Source organism: Rhinolophus hipposideros, assembly GCF_964194185.1.
Source record: "Rhinolophus hipposideros genome assembly, chromosome: 11".
NCBI lineage: Eukaryota > Metazoa > Chordata > Mammalia > Chiroptera > Rhinolophidae > Rhinolophus > Rhinolophus hipposideros.
In genome coordinates this window covers 24,993,847-25,013,182 of record NC_138057.1, presented here as the reverse complement: position 1 = coordinate 25,013,182, position 19,336 = coordinate 24,993,847, and the positions used below count along the sequence as shown (strand labels likewise).

Sequence of the window (19,336 nt, the reverse complement as noted above, 5' to 3'; positions counted from 1 at the left end):
AACATATCCCTTTTAAACTTCAAGGGCATCTATTAAAATTTTTTAAAGATAACTTTTCTGTTATAAAAGCAATTCATCCTCAAAAGAAAATTTTGCAAAAATAAAAAAAGAAGGAAAACAAAGGATTCCATAGTTCTAATAATTACCTCATATTGTTAAAAGACTTATAAGATTTTTTTATAGTTGTTTCTACACTGTATATACAATTTTGTCTCCCATTCTCTGCTGTTTCTTCATATTAATTAACAATTATCCTGAACATGATTTTAAAGATACATTTGCCATGCACCTTTGCTGTATTTACCAAACTTTGCATAGTTATATCAACTGTATTGCTTCCAGTTTTTCTATTATTACAAATACCACTGCAATGAACCTTATGTGCATGAAGTTTTTGTGTATTGAAGATTGTTTATCACTAAAATATGGTATTTTTTATATCTTATTTGAGAAAACATTTTAATTAAAGAATAGTCAGTACTTATTTCACTCTGATAGCTTGATGTTAAATTCTCTTTCTTCCATAAGATGGCACATACTTATTTTTGGCATTTGATTTTTACCTTTAGCAAAGCAGCAACAGCTTCCTGTGTGGCATTACGGACGTCTTCTCCATTCACCATTAATATCTGGTCTCCCTGCATCAGTCTTCCATCAGCATCTGCAATTCCTCCTTTGACAATGTCTGACACAAAAACTCCAGTGTCATTTCTGCAAACATAATTTTGAATTTCAATATTATCTTTTTCTCAACTGTAACGTAATGCTTGTTTAAGGAAAAGCTAACATTTTTTAATTGAAAATTTTACTTCTAATTTTATGACTTTAAAAGTTTTGTTTTCAAAACAACACTAGGGCAGCATTAGAAATAATTTTGGTGATAAATAGCTTATGCCATAATATTTCATAGATCAAACATGTCTTTCGTAAGCATATTTGTGCAACAATTATATGCTGTGTGTAGAAGTGGCTAATATTACAATCACTTTATGGGTCACACAGCTACCGAATGGCAAAAATGGGACTTAGGAGTCCGTGTAAGGGTGCTAAATCTATTGTTCTTTCTGTACCATAATGAAGCCTTAAACAGCTATTGACCTGTAGCTATACAAATATGTTGCTATTATCATCAACATCATTAACATTATTGAAAATGAATAACAAATGTATATCTCAAACTGAAACCATTTGTTACCCAAAACTTAAGTACCACTGCTGTGATGTCTTTTAAATCAAATCATTATGTATCTAACTTTCGTACAAGACAGATCTATGCAAAATGAACAAATACTAATTTTATTCCAGTCTTTCATTCCCCAAACCATAAATAAACCAGTAACTTCTTGTTAAGATAAAGATAACTGTAAGTAGAAATGTTTAGTGAAAGCTGATTACATCACTGTTCTTGTCAAGGTCATGACCTCAAACAAGCCATTTCACTTTGTGATCCTCTGCTTTCCCATATATCTGTTCATATTACTTATATATAAATATTTAAATAAATTAAGTACTGAATTTATGTGTATTCACCAATCTACCACCCCAGTCTCTCACTTTATGCTTTCTGTTCCCGTCTGATGGCATACTCTTGTTCATGCTGATCCTTCTCCCTAGAATATCCTCTTCCCCCTTTAACAGATCAAGTATCACTTATCACTTTTAGCTTCAGTTCAGGTACCTCTTTTTAAATAAGTTTTCCTAATCTACTTTCCTTATATAGTGTCGCTTTGTCCCATTCTCCTTTGCTTCCATGGATTCTTCCACAATACGTTTCTGTCACTCATCAGAATTTAAGATTCCTTTGTTGCAAGAATATATTTAATTCTCATTTACCAAACTGTGAGTTTTTTGAGATCAGGAACTATGTCTTATGTAACTCTATTCCCCAGAACCTAATGTATCTCCTGGCAGACAGCAGGTACTTAAAAACACCAAATGGCTTTTTGTCTAATACCTTCAAAATCCTCCAAAATACTGACTGAAAATTTTCAAAACAAATCTCTTTTGATGTTCCTCTGTGAGTGGGCTGGCAATAGCTACCTATAGAACATTAGCAGTTGATAAAGAATCTACAACTACTAGTACTCTTTAGAAGAATTTAAACTCAATCCTCTCCAAAAGGTCATTGGGGTTGCCCTCTTTGGTCTTACCTTTTACCGACGATACTTAATCCCAGGCCTTTTCCCGGCTTCTTCTGCAGCTCAATGGTGAGGGTGTCACACACGTCCTCCTCTTTGTATGGGGCCTCATCTCTGTAGAGCGTCAGGCGCACTCTTTGTGGTGTTTGTCTCAGGACATTTATTGCTTCATCATGTGTGGCCTTTCTCAGGTCAATTCCATTCACCTGTACAGAAATGGGACACAGACTGTGAGGAACCAGGTGAGCTAAGGAAAGTGAAGAACAGTGGGGCGAGAGGGAGGAGTTGGAGGAAAGTGAGAGGGGAGGGGAAGGAAAGAGGGAGAAAAGGAGAAAGAAACACACAAACTCACAAAGACCACCCTCCCCAGAGTAGTCTTTTTTCTGTTTACTGTAAAGGTCAAATACACATAATTCTTTACCTCTAAAATCTGATCTCCAGCCCAGAGTCTTCCATCTTTACATGCTGCTCCTTCTTCATAAACTTCGTGGATAATAATGGCACCCTAAGGACCCAGACAAAACACACCCATGCTTTATCCCATTTTCCCTAGGAACGGTGAACAGCGATGGAGTCAGAACACTGTACTTTCACAGACAGCGACAAGGGTTATACACTCACTGGATCCATGTGTGAGTCATATATCAAAATTCAAAGAAAAGTGTAACAACGTTCTAAAAGGCTCAGAGCAGCTTACACTTCTTTCCAATGATTGAAAAGCTTTAAGAAAAAAATTATAAAATATATAAATCTCACACAGATATATAATAGATATACGTTACCTTTCCTACCCATATGAAATGATTAGATTTTAAAAGCATTTTTGACATTTAGAAAATTTTGCCTACATATTATCCAATTTTTCAGACTCCTTTTAAAATGGGTCTAACCCAACTATATCCAGTCAGTAAAAAGGAAATTAAAATACAGCAAGGATTGGTGAACTGAAAGGATATTTTGAACCTAAAGGTCTCCATCACAAGTGTAACAGAATTTTGAGTCATTATTGACTTACTCAAAATAAAAATCCCAATACCCAATTAAATATTTGCCTTACCAATTAAAATAACATGAATGACACATTTTGGAGGCCTTTATGTTTCATTTACTAAAACTAACAGAAATATCTCCAACAATGATCTCTCAGGGCTCACTGAAGGGGCTGCCTGTGTCTCTGAAGCATCTCTGGGTGTGTCCTCACCAGCAGGGTGTCGGATCCCCCAACAATGCTCACGCCCAGCCCCGTTCGCCCTTTGGAAATCTCAATTGTTGTTTCACAGCCTGGGATAATGGGGCAGGTTGCAGGATCAGAAGCAAAGATCGCTGGTGTTGATGATCTGCTTGTACCTAAAAGTACGTTAAAAATGAAATACAAATTAAAACATGATTAGAAGGCGTATACAATAAACTCATCACACTGGTTGCCTTTGGGAGATGGGGCGGGGAAATGGACTCAACTGTGGACAAAGAAGACTTGAACTTCACCTTCATCTTTTAGTTACCTTTTAAACTACCAAACAAATATGATTAACTCATCAGTGTTAATTTAGGGTGGTAGGCACAAAGTTGCCTGTTAAATTATTTTCTGCACTACCGTATTCTATATTTTTTAAGTTGCCAGACATACTATGTTTAAAGGAATGAGAGCAGAAAGTTGACTTGAACCTCTAGTTTCATTTTGATATTCTACATTTCACTGGAGCCAAACAAACTTCTTACAAAATCATGATCTGTAAAGCTCAAAACTGAGTTGTGTGGTGGGATCTAAAACATATTCAGGGAAGACCACAACACACACAAAATATTAACGATTTTGGTGATGGCACCTGCCTCTTGGGGCTTTTTATGTTTTTGTCTTGGTTTTCCTTTTTTTCTTATCTTAAAGCATGCCTTCTTATGTAATCAAATCTGAGCATTATGCAACTGGACTTCTTATCTGAGTTTACAAGATGTCAAGTGAGACTCACTTGCAGTTTTTTTCCTTGAAGTTTTATAAATTCAGATATAACATATTGGTACATATGTGCTCAGAATTGAATAGATAATAATAGATTATGAGTAAACAAGGTAAATATGAGTTCACACCTTGTTTTATTAGTCTTCATATCATATGTTTTATGATATACCAAAAAGCATGTAGCAAATAGAGTATTTTGGAAAAGCTGAGACACTTAGTAAAGTAACTTTAGACATGATGGTCTCTGTTTAGAAAATCAGAGACAGACTATTTTCTTGCTCCTGAAATGGTAAGAGCAGGTGTATGATATTTTCTTTTATGCTACATTTTCATTTAGCATTTCGTATTTTTACAGACAATACTATTTAAGGATCAACATAACATTGGAAATGAAAAAATTTCCATACAATTTTTTTTAACAATTCAGTGAACTACCCAGTCTTTCTAAATAAAAAAAAAAATCACTTTCATCAGATATGCAGTAGTTTAAGACTTCGTCCAACTATATTACAAATGTTTTAAACTGCTGTTTCCTTAAAAGCCTGTCAAAAGAACTGAATGTTGCAGTTTGGATGCCTAAAGAGATTTCTTTTTTCCCTCAGAAGAAAAGCCAGTGTGTTTAAGTACTTTTATTTTTTAATGTTCAAAAGCTTAAAATGTATTTCTTTTTTAAACACCAGTCTAATTTTTCTCAAAAAGTAACCTGAAGGAGTAATTTGCATCAAGGTACTAGAATGGCATTTCAATGATACATGGAAGTGTTATCCCATGGTCCACATATTGTTTACTTTGATAGGATCTACTATTATACCCAAATGACAGAACTCAGATCAACTACGCATATTACTGCCATGACTGACATTTTCAAGAGTTTGTTTTGTAGTGTCAAGCATTGTTATTTCCACTGGTGAAGTGGTATCATTGTATTCAATTTCCATTGTATCCATTTAGTACATTGAGCCTCACAGAAGTTAAATTACTCGCTCAGTATAAAGCAGGAATGTACAAAATGTTTCTAACTCATTAATCAGATACCTGGAACCATAGGTACCCTTAGCAAAAGATCCTTGGAGAGGAAAGAGTACCACTCTCTTGCTTTAGAGATGAAGAAGTTGAGGCCCAAAGGGGCTGAATGATTTCCTTAGGCCCCTAGGGCTGATCAATATACAGCGCACGGGTCATCTGCTCAGTGGTCACTACTCCTTCTCTTTACACCATCCTTTCACCGAAGAGTGCCTTCACTGTGGCTTTTGAAACACTGAGCTCCAGGCAGGCCGCTACCTCCCAAGTAGCGACCTGCTGCTTAGTCTGAGTGTGCCAGACACGCAGGACTCACTCTTACTTCGGATGGGCTCCGGTTCGGGGGAGACAGATGGTGGGACCATCGGAGACTGGGATCTGTTCTTCTTTTCTCCACTGGCTGTACCTGCTGCTGAATCAAGAGTCTGGGAATCTGCATTCGCAGCATGAATGGTAAGTTTCACTGTTGTCTTCGCTGTTTTCAGAAGGCTAATAAACTGTCAGGGGGTTGGTGTGGAGGGGAAACAAAATTTAAAGGCAAATTAATAGAGTTACACAAATAAGTCACTACTACAGTTGGAATCTAAAACTATCTATGGTTTAGAGAAGAATCAGAGACAAATTCTTTCCTTCTCAGAACTTGAGGGGTCAAGAAAGAATGGCTGTAGTTTCTACTTTCTTCAGTTGCCTGATATTAAGGCAAAAGTTAATTTCCACTATAAGCCTGGTTCTGTCCTTACTCTTCCTCATATAAATATTGGGTTTTCAGCTTTTTACACTTCCAATTAGTGTTGTCCAATCCTCTGGATCTCTACAACCTTAGAAGATTTATGGGGTATCTTACCTACTTCCTGATTCTACAGAGAATCTAAAGCAGCTTATACATTTTTAATAGAATGGAAAACACTTATGTTAAAAGCAGGATAAGGAAAATTATTCAACAGAAGAATCAAGTTAAATGGAAAGTTAGAATGTAGACATATGAGTTGAAGTATCCAATCTATACAATTATTAAAAATTTATGGAAAAAACTGATTTAAGCTTCTTGCTGACAAGTGTAGAAATGGAAACATTTACACACTAAATCTCATTAGCTCACCTTTTTTACTAGCACTGATGTATGAAAGGCCTGAAATGAGACTCCTAAGTATTATGATCACTTTTGAGGAGGAGGAAACTCAGGTACAGAGAACTGTTAACCCCATTAAAAGTTACACATTTAATGACTGAGTCCTAAAATCTGCTTAGTAAATGATACATAGTACATAGTGGATATTTATGGCAGCAAACATTCATAAAAAAAGTATTACTTTGGTCTTAACACTAAGTTAACCTTTCTTTAGAAGTTTCATTTTCCTAAGGGAAAATGGAAATAATATTTATGAAAAATGCCCACTGAACACTGAATTTACCAGGCAACAGAAAATAGCTCAACATCACCTTGATTAGATAATAGAAAATAAAAATTTAAGAACTTCCAAATAATCCCTTCTCTTCCTTAGAAGAGATATCTGTGTAATATAGAGACATAGCTCTAATTCCCTACCATCGATCTCTCTCTTTCTCTCTCTCTCTCTCTCTCTCTCTCTCTCTCTCTCACACACACACACACACACACTCACACTCACTCACTCACACACATATGCACACTCACACTTTAGCCATGGCCAAGGATGATTCACAGTACCATTTGCTTTCTTTGGAAAAATTACCTTTTCAACAGGATAGCCAACAACAACTTCATCATCAATAGCCAAGATCTGATCTCCAACTTTGAGGCGTCCATCCTAAATGGAAACATGGAAGATTTTGAGTTATTATGCAGAAATAACTTCCTTCTCCACCATGTCTGACTGGGAGAGAGGAAAAGCCTCACCTTGGCTGCTACCCCGTGCTCTGTTAGACTCTTTATGACGACGCCATTGAGTGTATCTTCTTCACTAATAGCAATGCCCAAACCCCCTTGATCCTAGAGAAATAAAAATGAGAATACTCAGAAAATTCAAAAGAGATTACATTTATCCAAATGGAAAAATATAAGGCCATAACTTCTGAATGTCATCTTCTATCCGAGGGCTAGAAAAACATGACTGTTCTAATGTCCACTATTAGACATCTTTTTTTCCAGCAAACTTTCACATTTTGTTTAATGGGAATAAATTCTCCATCAAATATTCAAATATTTTCACTCCTCCCATGTATCTATCTCTAGTATCTTTAGCATATACCAGGGGTGCCAAAAAATGAAAATGTATACAAGTGGACACTTTGGTCAATGTTGCTCAAGCAGTAGTTTGCCGTAACCAAAAGTGTCTGGATGCTGATGGTAACCACTTTGAGCATCTCTTGTAATTGCAGAAGTCAAACGTGACTTGTATTCATCTTTTATTATCGGTATATATTGAGTATTACAATTTTAATACAGTTTTCCTTTCTTAAAATGTGTATACATTTTTTGACATCCTCTGTATATCCAGTTAATATCTCTAGCAACTTTAGCAACATATCCAGAGAACAGAAGTGCATTCAATAATTCCATGAACACAGAACATCTGAGAATGTAGCTGTGTGTAACTGCCTAAGGCATTCAAAATCAAAGCGCCTCCTGCTTCCTTTTGCTGGACTACAGCTTAGGAATAACAACCAAGATTGTCCCCTCCACCCCTTTTCGGCGCCCTTCTTCCTGTAGCAGACAGACTGAAGTTATTGCTGCATGCTATGTCCTTTCTGGGGCTGAATACACAGAGGTCTTTCTCCAGAGATGTGTGTTTTAATCTGGTGCAGAGTGAAAATGCTCTCAACTCTGAGCCCAAGGACCTGCCCTGAAAATCTGCCAAGTCTAGAGAGCTACACCTACTTTGTTTATATTTTCCACATTTTCTTTTATCAAAACCAAATGTTCAATAATACAGACTTTTACCTTTCTTTAATGTTTACATTCATAATATTAAAATAGGGTTTTGAACATTGCCGCTCTGGTTACAGATAGCAACCTTTTCCATTATAGTTACCATCTAGGGAAATGTAAAGCAAAAGAGAGAAAAGCGAATCTCATCATGGTTCTTCTGAAACATTTACCTGAGAGTCAAGCTTGCCATGGGGCAATTAGGATCATGATCATGACATTGATGTTAAAGATGATCAACATTGTGGCTTTTCTGAGGTAGATTATTAATACCTGACGACTTTCAGACTTCACTGCGCATCTCTATACCGCCACTCTTTCCAGGCAATCAGGTGTGTGTGTCAGACAAAACTGTCCTTTTAGGGTGAGTACAGCTTGGTTCTAATTTACTTTCTGTCTAACTTTAACATCTCTAAACCTCAATTTTCTTACCTTAAAAAAAACGGAATAATAATAGTTACCCAACAACGAGGTTGCTATAAGAATCAAGTGTAATAAGAAAGAGCTTGAAAGCTTCAGGAATTATACAAAGGTGTTGTTATCAGACGGACATTTCTTCCTCTAATAACTCCACAGGATATGATCAAATCTACTAAACCTCGACCCGATCTCGTAGCCAAAGAATCAGGCTTAATGAATAGAAGGTGAGTGTACTACCAAACTCACAAAATACCATTGTCGATGCCAAATGTAAATAATTTAGTTATTCTCTATTTGGGATTTTCCACACTAATGGTCTTTCCTATTATTACAAAGAAACATTTGTTCGAATAAATAATATTGTATATCCACATTGATTGTATGTACTCAATTCTGAAATTTGATTCTAGTATCATCTATTCACTTAACTGTAGTCAGGAAAGGACTTTACTAGTCCAGTGGGCATTGGCTGGTTGTTTACTTAACATCCATTCTCATCTTTCTCCTTTATACAAACTCATAGATTTTTGTTAGAATATCTAGCCCCCTCCCACTGCTGCCTCAAACAACTCTCTCTCTCTCTCTGTCTCTCTCTCTCTCTCTCTCTCTCTCTCTCTCTCTCATTCTGTCTCTCTCTCTCTCTGCCTATATTTTGGCTGGTGATGTTCAAATATATTCACAAACACGTTGATATTCCTCCAATCAGGAAGGGGATCCTGAGTGTGGCGGGGACTTGGTAACTTGATTGTAATAAACAGAACAAAGCAGAAGTTATGGTGTGTAATTTCACAACTAGACCAAAAAAGGCATAAAGGCTTCCTCCTTGCTTTCTCTTGGATCATTAGCACTGAGGGAACCCAGCTGCCATGTCATGTGGTCACCCAAACAGCCCCATAGACAGGAAATAAAAAGCCTTTTGCCAACAGCCATTTGAGTAAATCATCTTGGATGTGAATTCTCCTGACCCATTATTCAGGCCTTCAGATGACTGCCGCCCTGGCTGGCAGTTTGTAGGCAACTGCATAAGAGAGTCTGAACTGGACCACCCAGCTAAACTGCTCCCAAATTCCTAAACCACAGAAACTGTGAGATAATAAATGTCTGTTTAATAATAATAATAAATGTCACAAAACTAAAAAATAAAACTAAATAAAAACTAAAAAAAACTAATAAAAACTAAAAAATAAATAATAATAAATAATAAATAATAAAAAATAAAACTAAATAAAAACTAAAAAAAACTAATAAAAACTAAGAAATAAATAATAATAATAATAAATGTCACAAAACTGCTAAGTTTTGTGGTAATTTGTTATGTACCAATGAAAAAGTAGCTACAAAGATAAAGACTGAATGATGTAAGTCAACTGCACAATTCTATCCCATGGCCGTAGTCCCCAGCTCAGAAGTAGGCATGTGATGGGAACTGGTTCAATTAAGAAGAATCTCAGGACTTTGGCTCAGAATTCTGGGACAGTTACTGGTTGGCAGCCATTCTAAAACCATGCGGATGACCAGCTTTGGGAGAAAGCTGATACTGTGCAGGGAGAGAGAAAGAACTGGCTCTTGATGATACTGTTGAACCACAGGATTAACTATCCTTGAAAACTGTTGACCAGGTACTTGAGCCCATAAATAAATAAATACCCTTCTCTGATTAAGCCTGAGGAGTTAATCATTCATTCATTCATTCATTCATTCATTCATTCATTCACTCATTCACTTATTCATTCTTATTTGCAACAGGCAGAGTCCTAAAAGGAACAATAATGAACATATCTGTATTCATAATATGCCCCAATACCACTTAGAATACTACAAAAATAAATATATACACATCTGATTTATTGGTATCAAAAAAGCAGGATGACATATAAGTAAGGATAATAGGGTGTGAGTGTGCAATTTCTTTTCTATCTGCTCAACTTTCCACCTCACTTCGACCATAGTATATATACTCCTTAATAGAAAAAAGAACTGAGAAACATCTTTCGGAGCTAGTTATTAAAATACCACAATACAGGGACTGTGAAACAAGAAAATAGATTTATGAAGGAACAGTTGTATAATTAAACAGCTAGAAAAACATAAACAAGAATTAAAAGTGGGACTAAGCTAAACAAACTACTATCATTATCTGGAGAATTATTTTGAATAGGAAGATTCCCTACAATTCAGAAGAAAAACTCTTAATTATATTTGAAGACTTTCACTATATAAAATGGAATGGCTATGAAACCTATTTCTAACAATCATGTCAGATTGTTACCTGCTTTGATGCATATGTACATCAAAATGTGCTAAAGGGCAAAATGTAATAAAAATAAATCTGTAATCAAAATATTTTGTCTGTTGAACCGAAGTAGTATCTCAGTTAGACACTGAGGTTTCAGATTATATATGTTATAAACTTTTTTGTACTTATATTCTCCCACTTAAAAAATGGATTAAAAAAATAATAATTGACCAGTCAAGACAGTTTCTATGAAATCAAAACAGAATGATAAATGACCTGTCACTTTAGTTCCTATTTTTAAACAGTACAACAACCATTCTCTCCTTCCTGAGTCTCCTGATTATTACATCTTTTCCCTTGTGCATACACTGCAGGTAAGAGCATTCATTCATTCTTCCCCCCACACACTTATTATGAACTATGGTGTGCAATACTATATAGGATAATGGGACAAAGTCTAAGAGTTACTTCTCTAACAAGTGTGTGATTTACATGTATACACACATAAATATACACACATAAAAGTTTACTGCAAGACACATGCCCCTGGGCTGTACATGGTTAAATGACAAATATAATAAATGAAGACATTAATAGTAACTATTACGTAGACCAGAATACTGAAGAAAGATTTCAAAATAAACAGAGATGAGACTAAACTAGGTCTTGAGTTATATAGGATTTAGATAAGCTTAAAGAAAGCAGGACATCCCCAGTGATATAAGTAAAGGCAAGGGGGGATGAATACTCAAAATAATCTCCATGGGCTCTTGTTTCATGTCAGTTTAAATAAAGTAGACGACTCATAAAAGGAACATACTGTAGTTTGTCATGTATAATGCACACTTTTCCACCCAAATTTGTGAGGGAAAACTATGGATGTGCATTATACGTGGATAGTACTAATTCTGTATCTATATTAATGTTTTTAATTATTTTATTTATGCTTATGAGTTAAAAGTGTTAATGCTAAAAATCAGTAATGATATCTGTATGTAAAATAATACCCTGGAATACAATAATCGGTTTTGTTGAACCTATGATGAACTTGCAACAGAAGTAATTTTGGCCAACGATTCAACAAAATGAAATGAAGAGTGACATACTGCTGTCCATAGAGTAAGTGACTCTGACTTGATTAAGATAGGTGAGGCCGACCTTATTACCACAGGGTGAACAGCGCAACATTCTCTTCATACATTTTAGGTGGGAGCTAGCAAACCTAGCTGATATTTTTACAAGAATTATTGGAAAATCCCTTGGCAAATTAAAACAAGACTTCTTTCCCTGAAAGTTTGGGCCAAAAATGTAGGTGCACATTATACATGCGTGCGCATTATACATGGCAAAATATGGTATTAGGAGTTTTAGAAAGTAAATGGGGTCCAATCACAAACTGAAACAGAATGGAAATGGGACATGGAAGTAGAAGAGCAGAGTTTAAGTTCTAGCCCTACCATTTGGAGTTATGGAAATTGTTAAAAGTGGGGAAAGTAACAGCAATCTCAGATGGCTGCTAGTAGTTAAGTGACACAAAACCTACATGTGACTTGACCAATTAAATTATTTTTTCAAATAATCATAATTAAAAAAAATACAAGATAATATAAATGACAAAGGTTTCAAATGAGATATGAATGTTATAAAGCTGGTTAATTTTCCCTTCTTTGTTCTCTTATGTTTTGTTGCCAGAGTAATAATGGGATTCAGAGCATACAGACTTATAGAATGATGTGTCACTTAACATATCATTTTAAGCAATGGCTTCCTCAAAAAGTTTTCAAGGACGCATTCTGTGGGAACAATCAGGATCTTCTGGTTGAAAATATTAATGAAAGTAATAACATGCCCTATGCTAAGTACTTTATATAAATTATTTCATTTAATCCTTATAAAAATAACTCTAATTTAAAGGTATTATGATTTCTCCCATGTTATAAACAAGTAAACTGCAGGCTAGAGAAGTTAAGTGGCTCAGAAAGGCCACCTAAAATCATGGTTGACAACCTCTTCTGTCAGCTGATTTTAAGATTCTTGAATATTCCCCTTAGTGACTTTGGTTTTCATAAATAAATACATTTCAGTTACCTGAGCTTTAGAGTTGTCTGAAATCTACACATAAACAAAGCTTTCCATGGACAATGAAATCTGAAGTTCTTCAAGTTCTCGGAGTCCTCCATAGCAAAGAGAAGTGCATATAATAGACGCCTGCTGAATAAATCAACAGGAGGCTAAAGGCAGGGAACAGCTTTTATTTCTTTCTTTTTTTTTAAATAGGATGAAGGAAACTTGTGTTAGCTTAAACAACTGCCCCTCCAAAAGAAACACTTATGCAGGAAGCCCCATTTATAGACGAGGAAACTGGGGACCAATAGGATTAAGTGACCAAGTAATTCATTGAAGATAATTTAGGTTGTGAGAAGGGCTTCTGACAGATAAAGCCAGCTTCTGTCTGCCCCCACTGCTGAAGGCCAGGCCAAGGAATTTATCTGGTTAGAAAATGGAAGTCCTTGAAAAATTCTGAGTAGGATTAGGATGTAAACATCTATGGGACACCTTAATTAGGTAGCATAAGGCAGGGAGAGAAGGCATCAGAAAATACCACTGCCACAAAGCTGTCAGACATTCTTATTCTTATTAAAATGATCCTTTGCTAATAATCACAGGTAGCTTATTCTTTTCTAATAATAATAATAATGATAATAATAATAATAATAATAATAATAATAAAAACAACAGGCAATACATATGTGTGCAGGTACTGGACTCTAGATACATGCATATTTAATTTTCCCAATGTGTATTTCTCACTACAACTCTCTGAGGTAAGTACTATTACTATCTCCATTTAGTAGAGGGAAACTAGGCACAGACTAATAAACCTGCCCAGGGTCACAGCCAACAGCCTGTAAGAGGCAAAGCCAGGTCTTTGACTCAAAGGTCTGTCTTTAAGGTTATGAGCTCAACCACTGCAGTGTTCTGCTCCTTACCCATCTGTCTACGAGGTTCATTCCCCCAACATTCCTGGGCACCCAATATATCCTAGGATGCGATACCCTAGGTCAATAAATTAGATCAATGCCACTAAAGGATATACGTAAAACAAATTATCTTATTTGGGACTTTTCTAAAGATAAGCATAAACCTGGATTGAAAAAAAGCATTCATTATAATGAATCCAGCATATATTTACATGTTCCATAATTAATAAATTATAGGGAAATGTTAATAATTGGAAGGTTAAATAATATAAACTCAAACTTCAAGATTTAGGAGGAAAAGGAAACTCAACCCCAAAATTAGCAGGGGAAAGAGAAAGGTATCATTTCTTGAAGTATAAGAACTTCTTGGTAGAAAAGGCAAAAGGCTTCAATGACTTCTATTCTTTTCCCTCGACCTGAAACATGAATTTGCCCATAAGGAGTTATCTTAAATGAATATGCAGGATTATCTACTTTAAAAAAAAAAAGAGTAAACAAATCAATAAAGTCATAGTATTTTTCCCCCTAAATGCAACAAAGTCTGACCATGCGCCAGGCATTATACCAACCACTTTATAAACAACTCATTTAGTCTTTACAATTATTTCCATCAAAGATCATATAATTGTCTCTAATTTACAGGCAAGAAAACTGAGGTAAATAAAGGAAGATCACACAATGTGTCAAGTATGCACCTGATGAAACAAGGATTCAATCCAGAAAGACTGCCTCTGCAGCCCAGGCCTCTAAGCACCAGGCTGCCTGACTCACAGCTGGAGAGTGAGCCACAGACCACCCTTATTTCCACCTGCAGCATTTCACATACATACCTTCCTATCCTCCCACCCCACCTCTTTCCTTCTCTTCTCCCTGAGCATTTCATTGCTCTTTCTACTTCTACTCTTGCTCACCCACTGTCCACCTGCAGTCCAGCATGAACCTGTGGCATCTGAAAGCACTTACAGGTTTCTATTTGGCAAACCACCTCTTTAAAAGGGTCATTTGAACCTAAGGTTCAGATCTTTTCAAAAGCAAATACCTCCTTGATGTTTATCAGGGACATTTCTAGTTATTTGAGCATTCAGTTTTACGAAGGAAAAAAAACTGTAACTTCTGTCTCTTTATTCTTTTTATTTCCTCCATAGTAGGTCCTTGGTAAATAAATCAAAGGGAGACTGAAATTTCATACCTTGATACCCATAAAGGCAGGAAAAGCTTGTTCCCTGCTAAAATATCAATCTGCACAGAGGTTCTCACACTTCAGCGTGCACTGGAATCACCAAGAAGGCTTATTAAAACACAGACTGCAGGCCCTCCCCCACAGTTACTCGTTCAGTAGGTCTGGTTGGGCCCAAACATCTGCATTTCTAACAAGATTCCAGGTAACACTGCCTGTGGTGGCTGGTCTGGAGACCACACTTTTGAGAACCAGAGAATTAGAACACTGATGTGAAGGTACTCACATCATTTCACTTCAGTTCAAAGCAGATTTACCTTGGGAAGCTCCAGATGTTGCACATTTTTAAATGAACTGAGGTCCACAGCTGCAGCGGAAATAGTAACACTTGGTTCAGCCTGACAGAGGGAAAGAAATGGCAAAATAGGCAACTGAGTGTTACGCAGTTTTGTTTGTTTAAGTATAAGCGCCCCTTAATCAAAATTATTTCATGTATTGTAATTCATTATTACTATTTTAACATTTTATGACATTTATGAACAATACATGCTTTTCAAAATACTAACAAGATGTGGTTAGACAGCAATTATTTTAGAGCACAGACAGACAAAGGAATTCTCACAAACTGCCTAGATTTACTCTATAATGAAACCTAGTAGCAACCCAGCTACCAAACAGTTTAACTCACTGACACATTGAACACCAGCAGAGGTACCATTCACTATTCTATATTGCGTTAGCCATCAAGTGAATTTAGGAGCCATTAAATGTTTTATCTGAAAATTATTAAAATACCCTGTTTTCTTAAGGGACATCTTTGGTACAACTCATATGAAACTAAAATTTTCCCCTTTATAATCTTGAAAAACTAATTGATTCATTTCACCATTATGAGCAATGACTCAGTTCACCAAAATGAGGTAATGATTAGTAGATATTATCTAATGTACAGGTAAGTCCAATGTTTATAAACTCATTTAGGAAACAGTGTTTCCGCTTCTATGCTTTCTCCCACTGATAATCATCATCTATGGTGCCTCTAATTTTAAGCTTTTCACTCTCTATTTACTCCTTCTATTCATCCTAAACACTTATCCAAAAAACAGAACTTCCACCAAAAAATTCTCAGTTGTTGGTCACTCTCTAGTCACTGCCTTCTCTTTTCTAATTTCTTCTCCATCACTTGCTTTCTCAAAAATCACTGATAATCTCCTAACCGCCAAAGTCCAATGGGTTCTATGCATCTTACTGAGCCTCTTTGCAGCACTCAAGGTTGTAGCATATACCCTTCTCCTGGAAATGTGCTGTTCTCAGCTGCTATGCAACATGCCTGCCGGGTCCTGCATCGTCTCTGACCACTCTGTGTTAGCCTTCCGCCTTACTGTGCATATTACGTAATTCTGACGTTGGCCTTCTTCTTCTCAATGTTCTCTGTGGGCAACAGCCTTGGCTTCCATGACTAACTAATACCATTTCATCTCTAATCTCTACACCAAATGTTCCAGTGTATACCTCTACTTCATTCTTAAGCTGCTTCAAATAGATCTGTTCTATTTTTACAAATATCTGTTCCTCTTTTAATTTTTTTTTTCTATTTTGTTAAAAGTCAGCCATCTAACAAATCACCAAGTCCGACATCTGGAAGCCTTGTACATCTCATCTGTTTCATTCTCCAGCCTATTCCTAGCCCAAAGAACAGTAACTGGTACAAGACAGATAACCAATAAAATATTTGCAGGGTAAATAAATTCTCAACTACTCATTTTTCCTCAATGAGTACATTTAAGTAGGGGATGAAGTAATGTCAGTTTGGGTCCTAAACATCTGATGTAACCATTTCCTTTTTTTTTTTTTTTCCTAATTAGTGCAGGACTTCTTATCTTCTTCCTGAACTCTGATAATTTTCTTACTCACGTTAACTTCTCTTTCTTGCAACGTCTGATTTTTCTCTGCACTATTTTCAGAGAAGCTTTTAAAAATACAATTATATTCTTTTAGTTTCCAGCAACCTGGCCTCAAAGACAAAGTCTTCATCATTTTCCCATGATCTGATCCTACATTCCTCCTATCTCCATGACCCTTTGCTCACCAACTCTGTATTCCCTGCCTCTCACTGTTCAGTATGCTCTGTAGTTTTCAATCCCTGCATTGGCCAGAATCTCCACGCCGTTTCTCAATCCATGCCCTCTGCTTACAACATTTCTGTCCCCAAGTCTTCTAATTTCAACATATATTTTGTGTGTAACCTCCTCTATAAAGTCTTCTCATTCTCTCTCCAGAGACAGATCGGATACCTGCTCCTCTACGTCCATTATTACCTATGCACGCCCTGCTATTAGCCTTCCTGTAAGTGGTGTGCTTTTTACATGAGTGCTTGTATTAGGCTATCAACTCTGTGGGGGCCAAGGCTATGACTTATTTATCTTTGGTAGTCCTATAAGGATTCTATAATTGTTTGCTGAATTAGTAAGTGGTATATCAAACAAACTGTCCCAGAGAAACAAATACAAGCTACCTACCTCCTTATTTTGAAGATTCCCTGAGGTGGAAGGTGACGGTTCTACTGTATTTCCAGGACATACGGCCATCTGACTCACTGCATCCTTATTCCTAAGAGAAAACGCATTGACCTATCTATTGTATCATAATGGTTCACATTATTTGCATTCTTTTACTTGAAGATTCAGAAAGATTACTAGAGAAAATTCTGTAACCCCAAAGACCTGGAACTATAACACTCACATGTTGGTAAATGTTTTATTTTCATTCAAAAGAACTCAGAATTGAAAGGCTAAGGAAAAGTATTTAGTAAAGTGGAAAAAGAAAGTGCTCACCTGATAAAAATTATTTTTACTTTAGAAGGGGCACATTTAATGATTGATGAAGCGTTCTGATGACTTCTTCCATATAAAATTTGACCATTGATCTATAAGCAATAAATATTGTTAATTGAGCCTGGAATGTTAATTATATACATTTTTATCATCCTATCTAACGAAAAGCAAATTTTTTTCTTCCTTTAAAATACTGCATATATTTTTCCTTCCCAGAACATGAACCTGACTTTGAAGGTGAGTTAAGAAAAGTTCATCTTAAAAGGACAACATTAAAATGATGTCAAATAGTCTGACCTCCATGGACTAAAAGAGACACCACTTGGACTTATTGTAGAAGAGTACAGAGTGAATTTCCTGGCTGGCACGGGGCGTCTGTGGGCTTTGTACAAAGAAAGAACTCTCTGGAAGTCCTTGGGACCTGCTCAGAACATACTGGAATATCCCCTGTCATATTTTCTAGTTAGTCTCAAAGCTCAAGCCCTGGGCATAGGCCACTGGGAAAGGCAATACCAGTAGATTCAGGATTTGGGCAGCAGAATGTGCCTATGCAGCACAGTATCTCATGGAAACTGCCAGTCATCTATAGTCTTGTCACCATTGCTGACTGAAGCTTCCTAGCCAACAGAGAAACACAGAAAGTACTAGGAAGATGATTAAGGCAATATAAAAACATATGGATCCAGCCTACAGGAGACAAGGACAAACAAAACAAGCAAATACAATTCTAAACACTATAAACTATGACCCACAGATTTATTTTGTTTGGCAGGCTGACTTACTGTTTTTGTTACTTAGCCTTAACCTTTACCCCAATGCCCCCAACATCTGTCAATTCCATCATTAGGGTTTCAATTTCCAGAATGTTCAGTGGGTCAGTCTAATTACTTGGGAGTGATTGGTCATTTGGCTTTTCAAAAGCTTCTAATAAAAATGCAGCACACACAAAAAAAATGTTTTTGAAGTGTGATCTTTATTACTGTCTTGGGGCAAAAATTGTTTCTGGTGATACACAGTCATGACCTTTTAATGGAAGTTAATGGGAACATGGACTCTACTGAGTAGCGATTTGGTTGAAAGCCAAATTTGCTGCAATGCATCGATTTTATTAGGCAAACGATAGTTTTCTCTGTTATCCTATGAGGCCCAGGTGGATTTTCTGGAAACTGATGATTCCACTGCACCGATTCAGTGAAAGTAAATTCAGCATTTTTCCACAAGAACTTACCTCTAAAAGCTCATCTGCAATCTGCAATCGGCCATCTCTCCCGGCTGCTCCATTTGGATCAATCCCCACTATAAAGACACTCATCCTGGATCGGTCTTTGTTCCCAGCAAGACTTAGACCCAAACCACTGCGACCTTTTTCCAGTTCAATCATATGCAGCTCACCGGTTAGGGTTCCATAACGGTCTCTGACATTTTCTACACACAACAACATCATCATCATAGATATTAAGAGTTAATTCACAGCCAAATGCTTTACTATAGAAGGCTATTTAGGATAGCCTCAAAAGGGCATTATCTGTACCAAAATAATCTTTGGCAGTTAAAAAGCTAAATGGACTGGCCACCTGGGCATCAAGACTACTTCCTAGAATACCCAAACTTTGAAGAATTCCTTCATACCCAGGATGCAGAGAGTGCAGTGTCTGATTCACTGGTTTA

General features: G+C 36.4%; 1 protein-coding gene across 46 annotated transcripts in view; it reads right to left on the bottom strand.

Annotated features, from left to right (window-relative positions):
* The window catches only part of MPDZ (multiple PDZ domain crumbs cell polarity complex component), a 156,050-nt gene that overhangs the window by 10,715 nt on the left and 125,999 nt on the right, over positions 1 to 19,336 (bottom strand). For 26 of the 46 annotated variants that reach the window (XM_081065699.1, XM_081065697.1, XM_081065701.1 and 23 more), the window contains 11 exons: positions 18,897 to 19,093; positions 17,669 to 17,760; positions 17,354 to 17,444; positions 15,152 to 15,232; positions 6,992 to 7,084; positions 6,828 to 6,902; positions 5,438 to 5,612; positions 3,340 to 3,485; positions 2,560 to 2,643; positions 2,151 to 2,344; positions 564 to 711 (listed from right to left, as the gene is read on the bottom strand). In XM_081065699.1, coding sequence (XP_080921825.1) covers positions 564 to 711; positions 2,151 to 2,344; positions 2,560 to 2,643; positions 3,340 to 3,485; positions 5,438 to 5,612; positions 6,828 to 6,902; positions 6,992 to 7,084; positions 15,152 to 15,232; positions 17,354 to 17,444; positions 17,669 to 17,760; positions 18,897 to 19,093 — 1,376 coding nt within the window. Of the gene's footprint in view, positions 1 to 563; positions 712 to 2,150; positions 2,345 to 2,559; positions 2,644 to 3,339; positions 3,486 to 5,431; positions 5,613 to 6,827; positions 6,903 to 6,991; positions 7,085 to 15,151; positions 15,233 to 17,353; positions 17,445 to 17,668; positions 17,761 to 18,896; positions 19,094 to 19,336 lie in introns of all 46 variants that reach the window. The other 20 variants (XM_081065682.1, XM_081065689.1, XM_081065696.1 and 17 more) reach the window with 1 other exon arrangement.